The sequence below is a fragment of the Scyliorhinus torazame genome, chromosome 3 (genome assembly GCF_047496885.1).
Source record: "Scyliorhinus torazame isolate Kashiwa2021f chromosome 3, sScyTor2.1, whole genome shotgun sequence".
Lineage (NCBI taxonomy): Eukaryota > Metazoa > Chordata > Chondrichthyes > Carcharhiniformes > Scyliorhinidae > Scyliorhinus > Scyliorhinus torazame.
Window position 1 is genome coordinate 265757764 of NC_092709.1, and position 18327 is coordinate 265776090.

The following is an 18327-nucleotide window of genomic DNA, read 5'->3' on the forward strand; positions in this document are numbered from 1 at the left end:
TGAGTCTGTTCGTGCGTGTTTTCAGACTTCTGTATCTCCTGCCCGATGGAAGAGTGAGTAAGCCGGGTGGGAGGGATCTTTGATTATACTGCCCGCTTTCTCCAGGCAGCGGGAGGTGTAGATGGAGTCAATGGATGGGAGATAGGTTTGTGTGATGGACTGGGTGGTGTTCACGACTCTCTGGGTCCTGGGCCAAGCAGTTGCCATACCAGGCTGTGATACAGCCCGATAGGATGCTTCCTATGGTGCATCTGTAAAAGCCGGTAAGGGTTAATGTGGAAATGCCGAATTTCCTTAGTTTCCTGAAGAGGTATAGGCGCTGTTGTGCTTTCTTGGTGGTAGCATCGACGTGGGTGGACCAGGACAGGTTTTTGGAGATGTGGACCCCTAGGAATTTGAAACTGCTAACCTGGGCAGCTCAAACCAGTCCTCCAACTCTTCCAAACACGCAAAGCCCCCATCCATAAACAAATCCCAAAATCACTCGCTCCTCGCCCGCTGCCACCCCCGAAACGCCCCATCCAACCCACCCAGAACAAACGGGTGGCTGCCGCATATCGGTGCCCCCTCCAGCCCCTTGTGCTGCCACTGTCCCCACAACCTCAGAGCTACTGCCACTACTGGGCTTGTGGAGTACCTGGTCGGCGAGAACCACAAAAGCACCGTTAGCAGTGCCCCTAAACTCGTATCCTTGCAGGAGGCTCTATCCGCTCCCACACCGACCCCTCCCTCACTACCCATTTCCTGACGATCGCTATATTTGCCACCCAGTAGTAATTTATAAAGTTCAGGAGAGCCAGACTCCACCCCCTCGAAGACGTTCCAGCAGCACCTTCTTCATCCGCGGGGTTGTACCCACCCACACAAACCCCGAGATCACTACATTCACTTTCCTGAAAAACACCTTGGGAATGAAGATTGGGAGGCTCTCAAAATCAAACAACAACCTCGGGAGGACCTTCACCTTCACTGACCGAACCCTCCTCACCAATGACAACGGGAGCACATTCCACATACAGATTCAGCTTGTGCAGCTGCATCCAACCCACGCCACCTGAATGCCCAAATATTGAAAGCTCCCCCCCCCCCCCCCCCCCCCCCCGCCCCCACACACACACACACACGCCGCTACCTTGAAAGACATCTCCCCCAATCTCTTCTTTTGCCCACTGGCCTGGATCGGAAAGACCTCACTTTTACCCATGTTCTATTTGTGCCCCAAAAACCGGCTGAATTACTCTAGGATCCCCCCAATCCCATCCAAAGGGTCCAAAATGTACAGTAACAGCTCATCCGCGTAAAAGACCCTGTTCTCCACACCCCCCCCCCCCCCCGTACTGTCCCCTGCAAGTGCCTCGATGCTCTCAGCGCCATCACCAACGGCTCTATAGCCAGAGCAAAAAGCAGTGGGGAGAGTGGACATCCCTGCCTCATCCCCCAGTACAGCCTAAAATAGTCCGAGCTCACCCCGTTCATCCGCACACTCGCCACTGGTGTCTATTACAGCAGCTGGATCCAATCCCAAACCCTGCCCAAACCGCCCCAGGACCTCCCACAAATAGTCCCACTCCACCCGATCGAAGGCCTTCTCCGCATCCATGGCGACCACCACCTCCACCTCTCGTTCCTCAGAGGGTGGCATCATCATCACCTTTAGCAACGTCCTGATATTGGGCGGCAGATGCTTCTCTTGCTTCTGGTTGAAATGAAGATTACCCTGGACAGGGTGCCCGAGATCGCTCAGGTGACCAAGTGCACTGAGAGGGGGCGGTCAGAGCTTCAAAGCACGCAAGAGGGCGAGCTAAACCAGTTGTGAAGCAGTATGGCTGCAAGGCGTTCAGCCAGGTCAACAAGCACAGAGGATGTTCAGCCACGATCCCAGGAACAAGACCATAGGCAGTGGCCTGAACAAAAAATTGAGACGTCAGCTCAGGAGTCAAAGTGACTGTTATCAGTGTGACGGGAGATCATCGCCAGGAATCATGCCACTGAAGAGTTTATTTATTTTTGGTGCAAAAGGAAGGCACGGGCCCCATCAACTCCTCCCTCAGGGTGCCGATGGTTCCCAGGCTACTTCATGGGATGAGGATGCACCGCCCTCCCCCTCCCCCCCGCCACTCCTGGAGGTCCGCTCTCGTCTCGACCAGGCTCCACATGCTCGTGGCCATGGAGCACAGGGAGTGGACCATCTCCATTTGGGACTGCATCACATCACCCATTGACTGTGCCACCACTTTCTGTGTTTGTGTCACATCACCCGGTGACTAGCCATCTCCCTGTGAGACTGGACCACCTCCCTCTGTGTCTGTGCGATGTCGGCCAGTGCCTGGGCAATGCTGCTGATGTTCCCAGCCAAGCCTGCTGTGACTGGGCCATGCTCAGAAGCGCAGCTGCAATTTCCAGGTGGCTCTGGCACATGGCTGCCTCTGAGGTGGCAACCCAGTCTTGGGCCTCAGCCAGCACCTGCACAGAATGCCCTGGGCCTTGGACATGGTGATCCATAGCAACAACCTTCACCCTCAAATGCTCACCTCCAATGCCTCCACCACGGACATCACCTGTGCGGCACGCATGGTCGGCACCACCTCCTGCTCGTGCATGCGGTTGGACTCCTCCACCTGCGCGTGCTGGATGCTCACCGACAGCCCCTCATGTAGTCGCTGGCTCTGCGACTGCATATCCACTATAGATAGGACTGTCCGTTCCAGAAGCTCAAAACCTGTCTGGACAGCAGCTAGTCCCTGGGGCCAGCCCACCCTCCGACCGTCTGCCCCCTCGGGAGTTCCTATCTCCACTTGATGTAGCGGATCAGTTGTGTGGTGCACAGCAGAGAGTGTCTCAGGAGCCTTTTCACTAAAATGCCCAACCGAGGTGAGTGTCTCTGGGATGGTGGAGGGCGTTGGAGACAGCTGTGACGGGAAATCTGTGTCAACATCATGTTATGGGTCAGTATTTAGAGAACCCCAAAGTGTATCATGGAGTTCACCTGACCCACAACTTTTAATAGATTGTGGTATGGGGAGCGTGGTACAGCAGAAATGGAAAAGTATTTTTTTTAAAACAAAACAATGTTTATTCTATGAACTCAAGTTAACCTTTTTAAAACAAAGTGAATATCTTAGCAACCATTAATTCAAAGATAACCCCCAAAGAATACAACACTAAGTAATTTGTATGCTGTTCTTTTAACACACAAAAGATTTAAAACCTTTAAACAGAAGCATATCAGGGTTTACATTCACTACTGAAAACATTTAAATTTCTGAATTCACCAAATGATTAAGAGATAGTCCTTCATGGCAGAGAGCTCAACAACACAGCTGCTTTGGCTGACTTCAGCTGCAACACACTGCAAAACAAAACCAAAAAGACAGACACACCCAAGCTTTTCTCAAAGTGAAACCAAAAAACAGAACCAGAGCTCAGCTCCACCCACACGCTTGACATCACTGCAGTAAAATGAGCAGCGAAGCATTTCTTAATGTGACATTCTCATGACAATCGGACTCGAGTTCCGGGGTGTCCTGATCCTCGGGTTAAGGGTTGCTGTTCGAGCTCCTCATCACTGCTCGGCTCATGGGAGGTCTACGGGGCCAGGGGACACCAGATGGACCCCCCCCCCCCATCACCAACAGGTCCTGCAAGACAAAAGACGACTCATGATTCGACCACAGGCTGGGGGGGGGGGGGGGGGGGGGGGGGGGGGGGGGTTGACCCACGTGGCATGGGGAACAGCAACTCAGCAGGGACTCACTTCCCTACCCATGGCCGACCTCCACCCCAATGACCTCCTTTCCTCCAGGCTGCCCACCACGTCCAGTGCCCTCTGTTCTGCCATGGTGAGCGGTCTCAGGACCGGCAGCCGTTCTCCAGTTTTCTCTCACTCCCAGCAGTTATGAGCGGCCTTCGTCTGGGGGTGGGGGGGCTTCATGGTGCTGACCACCTCTGCCACCTGTGCCCAGACACGGCAAACGGCAGCAGCTGGAAGCCTCCTTCCCGGGGTACAGGGGCAACAGCCTCTTCTCCACCACGTCCAGGAGGGTATCCAGTTCGGCGTCCATGAAAGGGAGTGCCGTTCTCCTCGCTGCCATCTTGTTGGCTGGGATGGTGTGTGTGGGGAGTGAAGTGGGTATATGCAGCTGCAGCTTGTTAGCTTCCCGAGTGTCAATCTCGGACCCAGCGAATCCGGCACCGTTTCTCATTGGAATCGATTGTGTTCCACATGGTGCCAGTGCTAGCCTTTAACAGTAGCTGAATTAGTCCAGGTGCAGCGCCAGTTTTGCTGTTCTGGAACTCCACGAATCCTGCGCCGGCGTCAACACTTAGTCTCAGGAATGGAGAATCCCACCGAGGGTCTTTCAGGAAGTCTTGACCAGATACAAGGACGTGTTCCAGAATGGGTTGGGTTGAATAAAGGGAGTAATGGTCAAGATTGTCAACCCATACTCAACCCCAAGTTTTTTGTTTAAAAAGAGGAAGTCTGCCTTGCACCATAAAGTGGAAACCAAACTTAAACGTCTGGAAAAACTGGGAATTATCACACCTGTGCAGTTTTCAAAGTGGGCAGCCCCATCGCCCCTGTAATAAATCCAGACCATTCCATTAGAATATGCAGGGACGAGAAGCTCACAATCAACCAGGCAGCCCAATTAGATAAATAGCCAATTTCACAAACTGAAGACCTTATGAGAAGTTGGCAGGTGGCCTCATATACACCAAACTCTACCCTCAGTCTTGCAAATAAGACTGGATGAATATTCCTGAAAGATTGCAACGATTAACATGCATAATGGCCTGGTTCAAAATACCAGATTATTTTTTGGCATCTCTTCGGTCTATCCGACATTCCTTCAAGACTCATAGAATCCAAACAGTGCAGGAGGCCTTTCAGTCCATCGAGCCTGCACCTATCTGCCAAAAGAGCACCCCACCTAGGCAAAGGCCCCATCCTATCCGCGGCGGCACAGTAGCATAGAAGCACTGTAGCTTCACAGCTCCAAGGTTCAATTCCTGGCTTGGACCATGTCTGCATGGGTTTCCTCTGGTCTCCTCCCACAGTCCAGAAATGTGCAGGTTAGGTGGATTGGCCATGATTTAAAAAAATTGCACTTAAGTGTCCAAAGGTTAGGTGGGGTTGCTGGGTTACGGGGAATAGGGTGGAGGTGTGGGGTGCTCTTTCCAAGGGCCAGTGCAGACTCGATGGGCCGAAGGGCCTCCTTCTGCACTGTAAATTCTATGATTCACAGCGCCAGGGTCCCAGGTTCGATTCCTGGCTTGGGTCACTGTCTGTGCGGAGTCTGCAATTTCTCCCTGTGTCTGTGTGGGTTTCCTCCGGGTACTCCGGTTTCCTCCCACAAGTCCCGAAAGGCTCGTTCGGTAATTTGGACATTCTGAATTCTCCCTCTGTGTACCTGAACAGGCGCCGGAATGTGGCGACTAGGGGCTTTTCACAGTAACTTCTTTGCAGTGTTAATGTAAGCCTACTTGTGACAATAAAGATTATTATCCCCAGAACCCCGCCTAACCTTTTGAAACTCAGGGGCAATTTAACATGGCCAATCGACACAATTTGCACATCTTTGGACTGCGGGAGGAGACTGGAGCACCTGTAAGAAATCTTCGCAGACACGGGGAGAAAGTGTAAACTCCACACAGACAGTCGCCCGAGGTCGGGGTCGAGTCTGGGTTCCTGGCATTGTGAGGCAGCATTGCTAACCTGTGCCACTCCCAAATGCCACTGCCTTGCATCCCAGCATTTGCGGTCTACCTGGATGACGCCCTAAAAACAGGAACATCACGAGGAGCAGCTAGCAAGTTTAGAAGATGTGTTGAGAAGATTCAGAGATGTGCGAGTCCAACTCAAATGTGAGAATCGCAGTTAATTAAGCTAGTGAGGCACTTACCTTGGGTTCAAAGTGGACTTAAAGGCCTGCACCCACATGAACTCAAGGTGAGGGCCATAAGAGAAGTCCCGGCACCCATGAACATGACAGAATTAAAGTCTGTCTTGGGGATGGTAATCTATAGGAACATAGGAATTAGGAGCAGAAGTAGGCAATTCAGCCCTTTGAGCCTGCTCCACCATTCAATCAGATCATGGCTGATCTCTTCCTGGTCTCAAATCCACCTCCCCACATGTTCCCCATATCCCTTTAACCTGTTTTTTTTATCAGAAACTATTGTGGTTGTTCTATTCCCAACCTCGCAAGATGAGCACTATAGCATATGCTCTCTCTGAGAAAACAACAGCATTGGCATTGGAAGGAGCCACAAGAGAAAACCTTCCAACACGTTAAGCAGGTCTTACAATCTTCAAGCCTACTGGTTCATTTTGACCGAAGAAAAGCAGTATGGGATAGGGACAATTTTATCTCATACAATTGCCTTTGCCTCAAGAACACTTTCTGATGCTGAGCGTAAATACGCACAAATTGAGAAAGAAGGCCTTGCCGTAATCTATGATGCCAGTATGTTTACGGGTGACGTTTCACAATAATAACATATCACACGTCCCTGCTGGGGCTCTTTCTTGAAGATAAGCTGATACCATCAATCGCCTCTGCCCAACATTGGGCCTTGTTGCTGGCAGCCTATGACTACATCTTTCAGCACAGGCCAGAAACACAGATTTCGAATGCTGAGGCATTGAGTCGATTTCCAGTTCCAAAGAACCTAGCACCTCCACCAGTATATAAAGAAATTGCCTTAGCTTTGCATTTTTGACACCCTGCCAGTTCTGGCTGGCCACATAAGGAATTGGACACAACGGGACCCAGTCCTGTCCAAGGTAAAACACATGATCTTAACTGGGTGGCACACAATTAAATCTGACCAATTAAGACCGTACCTTACTGGTACCCATCAAGGCCAGACAAAAATTAAAATGCTCGCTCATAGCTACATCTGGTGGCCTGGTTTACACAAAGACATTGAGAATGTGGTGTGCCAATGCAGCCCTTGCCAGACACAGCCTCCTACAATCAAACCTCCACCCTTGATAGTGGCCTGGATACCCATGGACGAGGATACATGTAGAATTTGCTGGTCCTTTCATGGGCGAGATGTTCCTCGTTTTTGTCGACGCCCATTCAAAGTGGTTAAAGGTTCAAAGATTGGAATGACCACCTCAGTGGCCACAGTAGAGGCTTTGCGGCAGGTGTTTGCTATGCATGGCCTCCCCCGAAGTACAAGTGTTGGAAAACGGTACTCCTTTCATGGGTGAGGGGTTTCAGCATTTTGTTAGAACAAATGGCATTCGCCATACCAGGACAGCTCCTATCACCCTGCCTCAAACAGATTAGGAGAAAGGGCTGTACAAACTTTCAAAGCAGTCCAGCCGACCACCATCTCTTAGATTGGTCAACTTTCTTTTGTCTTCCAATACAACTCCCATGGTACTACAGGCATCACACCACCAGAAGTACTGATGTTTAAGGGCCCGGTTGAACTTGGTCTTCCCAAATTTGGCCAGGAGGGTGGAGGCACAACAGACCTCCCAGAGGAAACAACACACTTCGCGAAAACAGGACAGATCCTTCCAACTAGTTGAACTGTTCGTCGTCAAAAACATTGCCTCAGGCCCCCTATGGTTACCAGGCCAAATCGTGTCTAAGTCAGGCCCAGTATCATATGTAGTGGACTTGGGCAGCAAGACAGTAAGGAAACACTTAGACCACATAAGAAACCAAGGGACCACAAACCCCGATCTCGGAATAGTGAGCCGGTGGCTAGCACCAGTGCTCCTGTGCTGGAGCCAGAACAAAGGGGATCCAGAAGTCACAAGGGGGCCCCATTGTTGATTCAGGAACAAGCTACAGAAGGAAACAGCCCTGTGGAGTTAGATGACTCTCAGGAACATTCTGTCATGAGTGGCAACGTCATTACCTCCAAATTGGAGGAGCCACTTGGGGAAGTAAGATGTCCACGCGGCCCAGGAAATCTCCCGATAGGTTAACACTATGATGGACTCTCTTCCCTATTATTCCTCAGTCTTATACTGTGTATAATTATTCCCTATAGCCTGTTTGTACATATGTTATTTGAGGGACTTGAGGGGGAAGGATGTGACAGCGCGGTTCCTTTAAGGAGCACACCCTCACGGTCCATGGACCATTATGCGGGAGCACGCATTGGACCAACGAGGGAATAGTGCGAGGCCAGGGGAGTGGAGTCCTAGCCAGAGTGAACCCGGGAGCCAGAATGTTAACACCTATATTAGAGATTCAGTGCCTGTACACAAGTTACCCTCGGTAGTTGCCAATAAACAATTTGTTCTTCATTACTACCGTCTACCTGGTATTGCCTCGAGCCACCACACTGCTCAAATTGAAAAGGTGCACAGACCACAAGACTTTGTTGCTACATATGCTGGAAACATGTGCTTGCACCATTATTTTTCTTGCAAAACAAACTCTGCATAATTTGCAATGCCACCAATACTGTACTTACCTTTCTCGTTAGTAAACTTTTGCGTCTCATCCCAAAAGATTCCAATTGCAAACGTCCTCTAAGTGCTAATTCAATCAGCATGCATCCACGCAACCCAGATGAGATGCAGTCATTCCAAAATGACGTGTAACCCTATAGCACAAGCAAAAGTCTTAAAGTTAGCTTCCTGTTAAGAAACTTGTTGAATATGCAAATACATATGCACTAATGATGTATTGTTTCATATCGACAAAAACTGAGGAGGAAATAAATGCCACTTTTGAGGCTTGTAAACTTTAAACATATGTTGGAAACATATATTCCCCAGTCACAGTTCAAGTCAAGCAGGTTGCTTTCACATATTCTCTGGGCCCCGAAGCATTTTAAAAACCTGGATTGGTGTACCTCCTCAGTGCTCGTCTCCAATGCAAATAATTTCAGATTTGAAAATGTATCCATTGGAGCTAGAAGTTTAATGGTATTTGTTCTGCGAAACCCATTCATTTGCAACTACCAAAATGAATCGTTTGCTTTTACTTTGTCTCAAAATGAGCTGTCCTTCAATTTGTACCCATTTTCTGTTTAGTTATCCAATAAATGTTACCATTTATGTATTTAAGTTGAAGTCCATCTGCAATTCATTGGGTCATCTGCTTAACAAGTTCCTAGCTCTTCAATGCCAATTCCTCCATGAATTTGTTCTGTCTATGGAATTTGGTACCAGCAAATTTTATATTGCATCAAGTGCTAATTATGAATAGTATAAACAGCAAGATACCCAGGATAGATCGTGCTTGTTAGGTGAATTGGACATTCTGAATTCTCCCTCAGTGTACCCAAACAGGCACCGGAGTGAGGCGACTAGGGGATTTTCACAGTAACTTATTTGCAGTGGGTTTTTAAAAAAACTTTAGAGTACTCAATTACTTTTTTTTCCAATTAAGGGGTAATTTAGTGTGGCCAATCCACCTAGCCTGCACATCTTTGGGTTGTGGGAGTGAAACCCACGCAGACAGGGGGAGAATGTGCAACTTCCACATGGACAGTGACCCTGGGGTGGGATTCGAACTCGGGTCTCAGTGCCATAGTCCCAGTGCTAACCACTGCGCCACGTGCCGCCCCTAACTTCATTGCAGTGTTAATGTAAGCCTACCTGTACAAATAATAAAGATTATTTATTATTCTTATTGAACCAGACAGAACGGCACCCGGGGGGGGGGGGGGGGGGGGGGGGGGGGGGGGGGGGGGTGGGGTCCCAGCCATCGAAGGCCCCTGTGTGGTCAGGGATAGTGCAGGGTGGCACCATGGCCCTCCCTCTGGAATGCGGGTACCTTGGTACTGCCACACTGGCACTGCCACCATAGCACTGCCAAGGTGTATGGGTGGCACTGCCAAACAGGCTGGAGCACTGCAGTGCAAGGGTGCCACTGCCAAGGGCCTGAGGGGGGCCATATCCATGAAAGGAGGATGGGGAGGTTTGAAGGATGGGGGTGCAAGGCAGGTAAGAAGGAGCCTCTCTGAGATTGGGGAGTGGGGAAATGGAGTGGGACGTCCTGAAGAGGGAGGGCCCCAGAGACTCCATAGTGGGTGTCCTCACTGGAGGTGGGGTTGTGGGCAATGCCCATGTGTATGGGGGATGACGTTGCCTATGGATGGGGAGTGTAGCTCACTTAAAGATTGGGGCACCCTTTCAAAATGGTGGCCTGATCTCAGCGTTCAGCTCCCGAGTGCTGAAAAAAATTCTAAGTGTGGGTTAAACCGGAGAGAAACTCCCCAGAACCCAAAAGTGTGACTAAGTGTCATTAGATAGGAGTGGGGAACTCGCCAGCAGAGCTGGCGCAGAACTCCCAGCAAAACCTGCCATAAATGACACTTAGAAACTTTTCTGTTTGTCCCAGAGTGCCTTTTTTGCAGTTTAGCTTTTTACACAGCTGCTTAGTTTCATGAAATTACAAAGGCCTCTTGAAACAAATTAGATGCAAATAATCATGCTTAGGCCAGCAATTTTGGACTATTGCAGCAGGATTTGGTTTCCTTCACACACCACGGCAAGGACAAGCATTTGTTGTCTATCGCAATACAACTGAATGGTTTGTGACCGCTATTTCAGAGAACAGTTTTCAACCATATTGTGGGTAGGTCTGGAGTTACATACAGGCCAAACTGAGCAATAACAACTGATTTCCTTTCCTAACCTAAAGTACAGTGCGCTATGGGTATTTGCAACAATCCAGCAGTTTCATGGCCACTATTACGGATACTAAATTTTTGTTCAACTGAATTTGAATTATACAGCTGCCATGATGGAATTTGAACCATCTCCCGATCATTAGTCCAGGCCTCCAAATTACTAGTGTGATAACATAAACCATCATGCTACTGTACTATCTTTTCATCATTTCGGATAAAGAAAATTAAAAAAATTAACTCGTTGGATATTGCAGAAAAATCAGCCAAAAAAATTACTGAGCTAAGATAGATGAATAAAAGTAACAGACTGATTAAATTACCCAAATTATAAGTACATTGAGCTCCCTTCCCAAAAATGGTGCAAGATGTCATTCTTTCCAACATTGCTGGATCCCACCCATTAGGGCCAAACTCTGGCCCGTACCCAGGGCACCATAATGTCCTCAGTTGCTGAACGTTTATAAACCAGGAAGGGATTGGATCGGTCTAAGGATACCAAGTGAAGCAAGGGTGGAAATTGTAACAGTCCTGGCCACCATCTTGTGATCCTCCTTTGTTGCCTATTCATGGTATTTCTAGTGTTTCCTCACTAGCAGCCTTGCAGTGGAACAGGGGCACATGGGCAGTGTAACATAGCAGCCTGTAGTCTTAACATCTCCTGAATAAAGCTCTTAGTTTGTTTGAACCTCTGAGTCCTTCATAACAAATTGACAATGATCTAGGCGAACAGCATTTGGAGGCGCCAGAAAATAAAAATAAAAATAAATAAATATAATTGTCGCTACACGAAAGCTGGTGATGGGGAAGCCAAACAACAACTGCAGTGATCAGATGGACCAAAAACTCATCGAGGAATTCAAAGAGCAACTTTGGAAAGACGTTCGCCACGTGCTCTGCCCAAAATGATCTGTAACAGTACCAGAATCATTGGGAGTAACAAATACCCTGCAACAGCAAATTTAGAACCTGGAGTGTTGTAAAACACAAAAGGAAAACAGGCTGAGTTCAGGTTTGCCTTGTTTTGGGAGAAAAAAAGGGAGCAAGGTCAAGCTAAAAATTTGTGACACATCTTTCACACACCAGTCCTTCCATTGTGAAATTAGCGGGAGCTTTTGGTGCCACGGGAGCGATGGAGCTCATATACAGGGAGATTTGGCTATTTTATTCAAGCGAACAAGGTATCAGCACATGTAGAAGTTCCAACTTTCCTCAGCATAATGGAGGAAGGTAAATCAATTGCAGAGTTTGTAGCTACGCTGAAAAGACTGGCTGAACACTATGAATTCGGGCATGTGTTAAATGATACCATCAGAGATAGATTATTCTGTGGTTTAAGTAGAGAAGCTATTCAAAAGTGTTAACCGAAAGCAACCTGACCTTAAAGGAAGCTTTGGAAGTTGCTGCATCCATGGAATTAGCAGCCAAAAAGCTCAACAGTTGAGTTTGAATTCACAAGATTTTGACAGAAACTCAAACCCAGATTCGCACTTGCCGTAGAATGTGCAAAAGCCAGGCACTCAGCAGCAAATTGTTAATGCAAAAACATCATGTGGAGGAATTGTGGCAGAAAGGGCCATATTGAACTTGTTTTGTTTCGTTTTCCTTTTCCAACAAGCAAGCTTCTAGCAAAAGTTTCAAATCAAATGGGAAACTGAATTAAGGAAAAAGTGTATACGTGAGAAGAAACTCGATTCACAGTCAGAAGATGGAGTGCCGTTGAAAGATATTGGCTATTGCTGGCGGAACAAACTTTACTGGATCATTCAATTACTGGATGGTCAGCTGGTGAAGATGGAGGTGAACACTGGGGTAGCCATCTCATTAGTACCAGAAACTGTTCATTGAGAAAAGCGCCGATATATTGCTCTGAAACTCTTGAAGATAAGTGTTGAGGGCCTATACTGAAGAATTGGTTCCGTTGAAGTGCCATTTTTTGATGTAATAGTGCAATCAAGTGGACAAGACAGCAGATTTGACCTTGCACATAGTCAAAGGAAATTAACCAGTACTAATGGGAAGAATTTGGTTGTAAAAGATCAGATTAAATTGGGCTGAGGTAAATCTCATGACAAATTCCGCTCATATCTACCCAAAATCTTTTTCTTTTTAAATTTAGAGTACCCAATTCATTTTTTCCCAATTAAGGAGTAATTTAGAGTGGCCAATCCACCTAGCTAGCACATCTTTTTGGGTTGTGGGGGCAAAACCCATGCAAACACGGGGAGAATGTGCAAACTCCACACAGACAGTGACCCAGAATCGAGCCTGGGACCTCAGCGCAGTGAGGCTGCAGTGCTAACCCACTGCGCCACCATGCTGCCCAAATCGACCCAAAATCTTGAAGAAACATGCCAGTGTCTTCAATGGTGAGCTGGGAAGCATGAAGGATATCTCAGTGAAGCTGAAGATCACAGAAGAAAGTCAGGCGAGATGCTTAAAGACTAGGTCAGTACTGTATGCAATCAGACCCAAGGTAGATGCAGAATTAAAATGGCTGATCAAAACGGGAGTTCTTGAACCCGTTAACGTGAGTGATTTGGCCTCGCTGATCATTCCTGTGATAAAAAAGACGTGTGTATTTGTAGCGATTTGTAAGTCACTATTAATCCTGTATAGTCCCTCTACCTCGATTGATGATTTATTCACTGGGTTGCTGGCGGCCAACACTTCAGTAAAATTGACCTCAGTCAAGCATATCTTCAAATGGACGTAGATCCAGATTCACAACAGTTCTTGGTGATTGCGACACACAAAGGATTATTTCAATATAAATATAAATTTGGCATCACTTCCACACAGCAATGTTCCAACAAGCTATGGATCAAATTTTAAGCTGATTAAAATAATGCCCAGTGTTACTTAGATGACATCTTGGTTACTGGAACGATTAGGAAGCATCTAGATGCCAGATTCCAGGGATTAGAGAATTATGGATTACAGGTGGAATTCAACCAAAACAATTCTAAGTGTTGGGCATGTTTGGGGCCCCCATTCAGGACCATCGCCCTTATCCCCCAACCCTTCATCCCCTTATTCACCCTTTCATGGGCAAATGAGCCTAATGGTATTTTAAATATACTGATCTGGGTCCTGCGTAGCAAGTGCCTCTCGCAAGATTCAATGGCCTCGTTGCATCACCAAGTCGGGCATGATGAGGCCAATAAATCACACCCTAAGAGTCTGAAAAGACAAATGTGAAATTTTCCAATCTTCAATCGAATATCTGGGACATGTCACGGGCAGCACGGTAGCCTTGTGGATAGCACAATTGCTTCACAGCTCCAGGGTCCCAGGTTCGATTCCGGCTTGGGTCACTGTCTGTGCGGAGTCTGCACATCCTCCCAGTGTGTGCGTGGGTTTCCTCCGGGTGCTCCGGTTTCCTCCCACAGTCCAAAGATGTGCAGGTTAGGTGGATTGGCCATGATAAATTGCCCTTAGTGTCCAAAACTGCCCTTAGTGTTGGGTGGGGTTACTGGGTTATGGTGGCGGTGTTGACCTTGGGTAGGGTGCTCTTTCCAAGAGCCGGTGCAGACTCGATGGGCCGAATGGCCTACTTCTGCACTGTAAATTCTATGATAATCTATGATAATGTCATCAGCACAAGTTGCCTTTGAAAGTGAAGGCCATTATTGAGGCACCCACACCTCAGAATGTAAATCAACTTTGAATATTCCTCGGCGTACTAAATTATTATAGAAGGTTCGGCCCTAATCTCACTACCATTTTAAACACAATTTATTATGTCAAAATATAAAGTGGACAGGGGTTAATCAAAGAGAGAGAGCATTTGTGCAAGCTAAAGTCAGAAGTTCTGACACAATTTGATCCAAATTTACCCCTGCAACATAGTATACCATGCCTCCTTGCTGAAAAACGGCATCTGATGGCCGTACGTTATGTCTTAAAGCTCTGCGAATTCTTTCAGAGACTTCTGCTTCCAAAAAAGCTTTTCTACTGCTACATAATGCATTTAAATGTTCAGCAAAACCAGAGCTAATTGTAGTCCCCCTCCCAAGCTGGAGGCAGGTCATCCAAAATAGACAGAATTTTAGGATTTCTACCAAACACTAATTGATAAGGACTATAGCCTCCAACCATCTGCAATGAATTCTTTGCATGTACCACCCATGCTAAAGCTGAATTTAGTCTGCAATTTCGTCGATCTGCCAAAATTTTCCGAAGCATGTCATCGATGACAGCACGATTTCTTTCACAGCCACCATTACTAAATGGGCTTTCTGCAGCCGTATTCATAACTGTGATATTCATGTTTTCACACATATCTCTAAACTCATCATGAGCAAATTCTCCCCCATTGTCCGTAAGGAATTTTGACATGGACCCATTCCTGTCCCTATCCAATTTTCTACGATTTGATCCAGAATTTCTCTCTTTCCTTTACTTCGTAAAATCGTTGATTGACTAAAACTTGTTTGCTACATCTACAAAATGCAAAATAAATATATTATTGCTTTAATCCCAGATCTTAAGGTCCATGGCCACAATGTCGTTAAAATCCCTGGCCAAAGGTAGGGGTTACTATCGGTCGTGCTGGTGTCCTCCTGTACTTCCTACAAACTTCACAGTGGTCACTAACCTGTTCTATCAGTTTAGTATAGTCATCATCCCTTACCCCTGCATCCTTTAATAAATTTTTCAGCCTCCGAGGAGACGGATGTGCAAATTGCCTATGCAGTTTTAATACCACAAGCTTTTTAATCAGCTAAAGTCCTGTTTTCAACTGCCATTATCACATCCTTTTTTTTACAACTACAATAAGCAAATTTATTCATGGTGAGTCCAGCAGTGTGAATAGTGATTAATACAATGAGTACAGCAGCAAAAATAATGATAACATCGATTAAGGCAGTTATAGAAACTTCTAACCATTTTTACGCGATGGGATCTTTTTTTTTTTTAAATAAATATTTTTATTCTCCTTTTTCACATTTTCTCCCGCATTTACACCCATCAACAATAAACAATAATCAGCAAGATATGTCAATCCCCACAACAACGATCCCATCCGCCCACCAACCCCCAAACATCAGCACGCATGTTTACATAAACAAATGACAAAAAGGAATCAGGGATTACCCGTAGTCACCCTTAATTTTACACAGCTCCCCCCCCCCCCCGCAACTAATGTTCGATGTTATCCAGTTCGTGAAAGTGCATAATAAATAGTGCCCATGACTTGTAGAACCCCTCCGAGCTTCCCCTCAGTTCGAACTTAACCTTCTCAAGGGTCAAGTATACCAACAGGTCCCTCCGCCATGCCAGGGCACTGGGTGGAGAGGCTACTCTCCATCCCAGCAGGATCCGCCTTCGGGCGATCAACGAGGCAAAGGTTATGATATCTGCCTCCGCTCCAGTTTCCAACACTGGCTGGTCCGACACCCCGAATATGGCCTCCTGGGGACCCGTGTCAAGTTTCACATGCACCACCTTGGAAATTACCCTAAACACCTCCTTCCAATACTCCCCTAGCTTTGGACAGGACCAAAAACATATTAAAGTGATTCGCTGCCCCCCCCCCCCCCCCCCCACAACGCTCACACACATCCTTCTTCAAAAAATCGGCTCATCCTCGCCCTTAAGAGGTGCGCTCTATATACCAACCTCAGCTGTATCAGCCCCAACCTCGCTCATGAGGTGGAGGCATTCAATCTCCGGAGCACCTCACATCAGACCCCCTCCTCTAGAACCTCTCCCGGCTCTTCCTCCCACTTTGCTTTGATCCCTTCCAGTGGTGCCTTATCCTCTTCCAGAATAGCTCCGTACACCGCTGACACTGCCCCCTTCTCCAGTCCCCTTGTCGTCAACACCTCCTCCAGCAATGTGGAGGCCGGTTCCTCTGGGAAGCTCTGTATCTCCTTCCTGGCAAAATCCCGAACCTGCATGTACCTAAACACTTCTCCCTGCTCTAGCCCATACTTCGCTTCCAGCTCCCTCAATCCTGCAAACCGACCCCGAAGAAACAAATCTTTTAGCGTCTTAATCCCCCTCTCTTCCCATTTCAGAAAACTTCCATCCCACCTCCCTGGCTCAAATCTGTGGTTCCCCCGAATCGGCATTTTCTTTTCCCCTAAACCCAACCCGAAGTGTTGGCAAAACTGTCTCCAGATTTTCAATGAAGCTATTATTACGGGACTCCCTGAATATTTCCCCAGAGCTATCGGGAGCGGCGCTATTGCAAGTGCCTTCAGCCACGACCCCCTGCACAAACTCTCCTCCATTCTGACCCACTGAGAATCCAGCCCCCGACCCAGCTCCGCACTTTCTCCACGTTCGCCGCCCAGTAGTAGTACAACAGGTTCGGGAGACCCAAACCCCCTGCCTGACTTCCCCTCTGCAGCAGCACCTTTCTCACTCTGGCCACCTTCCCTCCCCATATGAATGAGGTAATCCTTCCCTCAATCTCCCTGAAAAAAGACTTTGGCAGGAAAATCGGTAGGCATTGAAAAATAAACAGGAATTGCAGCAACACATTCATTTTAACCACCTGTACCTGACCTGCCAGTCACAGAGGAAGGCCGTTCCACCTCGCCAGATCGGCTTTCACTCTCCCCAAGAAACTAGTGATGTTGTACCTGCGAAGCCTCCCCCACTCCCGGGCAACCTGCACTCCCAGATACCTAAAATGAGTCCCTGCTCTACGGAATGGCAGCCCCCCCACCCCTGGCCGAGACACCACAAAGTACTCACTCTTGTCCAGGTTCAACTTGTACCCAGAGAAAGACCCAAATACCCGCAGTAGCTCCAATATTCCTTCTATCGACGCACTCGGTTCCGACACATACAGCAGCAAGTCATCGGCTCTATTCCTTTCCATGCTCCCGAACTTGTCAATGCGATGGCCAACGGCTCAATCGCAAGTGCAAACAGCAGGGGGGGACATAGGACATCCCTGTCTCGTCCCACGGTGGAGAGAAAAGTATCTCGAACTGATATTATTTGTGCGGACACTCGCCTTCGGTTCCTTATATAATAGCTTTACCCAGTTCACAAACCTTAGTCCAATCCCAAACCGCTCCAGCACTGCCATCAGGTACCCCCAATCTACCCGATCAAACGCCTTCTCGGCGTCCAATGCCACAACTACCTCGGTTTCCTTTCTTTCCGCAGGTGCAATAACAACGTTCAAAACCCTCCTAATGTTCGAAAACGGCTGCCTCCCTTTCACGAACCCAGTCTGATACTCCCCTATCACCTTCGGAAGGCACTCCTCCAGCCTACCCGCCAGTACCTTCGCCAACACTTTTACGTCCACACTCAGAAGTGATACGGGCCAATACGACCCACACTCCGTCGGATCCTTATCTTTTTTTAGTAACAGGGAAATCGATGCCTGCCCCAAGGTTTGCGGCAACACCCCCTTCCCTATCGCCTCCTCAAACATCCCCACCATCAGGGGTGCCAACCTATCCTTAAATTTTTTATAATATTCCACCAGAAACCCATCCGGACATGCCACCTTCCCCGACTGCATCCTCCCAATCGCATCCTTTATCTCCTGCTCCACTATTGCTCCTTCTAATGTAGCCCTGTCCCCCTCACCTAGCCTCGCATACTCCAACCCATCTAGAAATTCCTGCATCTCACGGTCTCCCCCGAGTGGCTCTGACTTGTACAACCTCTCATAAAACTCCTCAAAAACCTCGTTAATCACACTGGAGCCACCACCAACTCCCCTGCCCTATCCTTCAC

The 18327-nt window shown here is 47.8% G+C and overlaps 1 protein-coding gene across 2 annotated transcripts in view; it reads right to left on the reverse strand.

The window, feature by feature from the left end:
- The window catches only part of golph3a (golgi phosphoprotein 3a), a 184583-nt gene that overhangs the window by 77662 nt on the left and 88594 nt on the right, over positions 1-18327 (reverse strand). Inside the window, exon 2 of one of the 2 annotated variants that reach the window (XM_072497207.1) lies at positions 8449-8580. The exons of the other annotated variant lie outside the window; for it this stretch is intronic. Coding sequence (XP_072353308.1) covers positions 8449-8580 — 132 coding nt within the window. The remainder of the gene's footprint in view (positions 1-8448; positions 8581-18327) is intronic. 2 annotated transcript variants of the gene reach the window in all.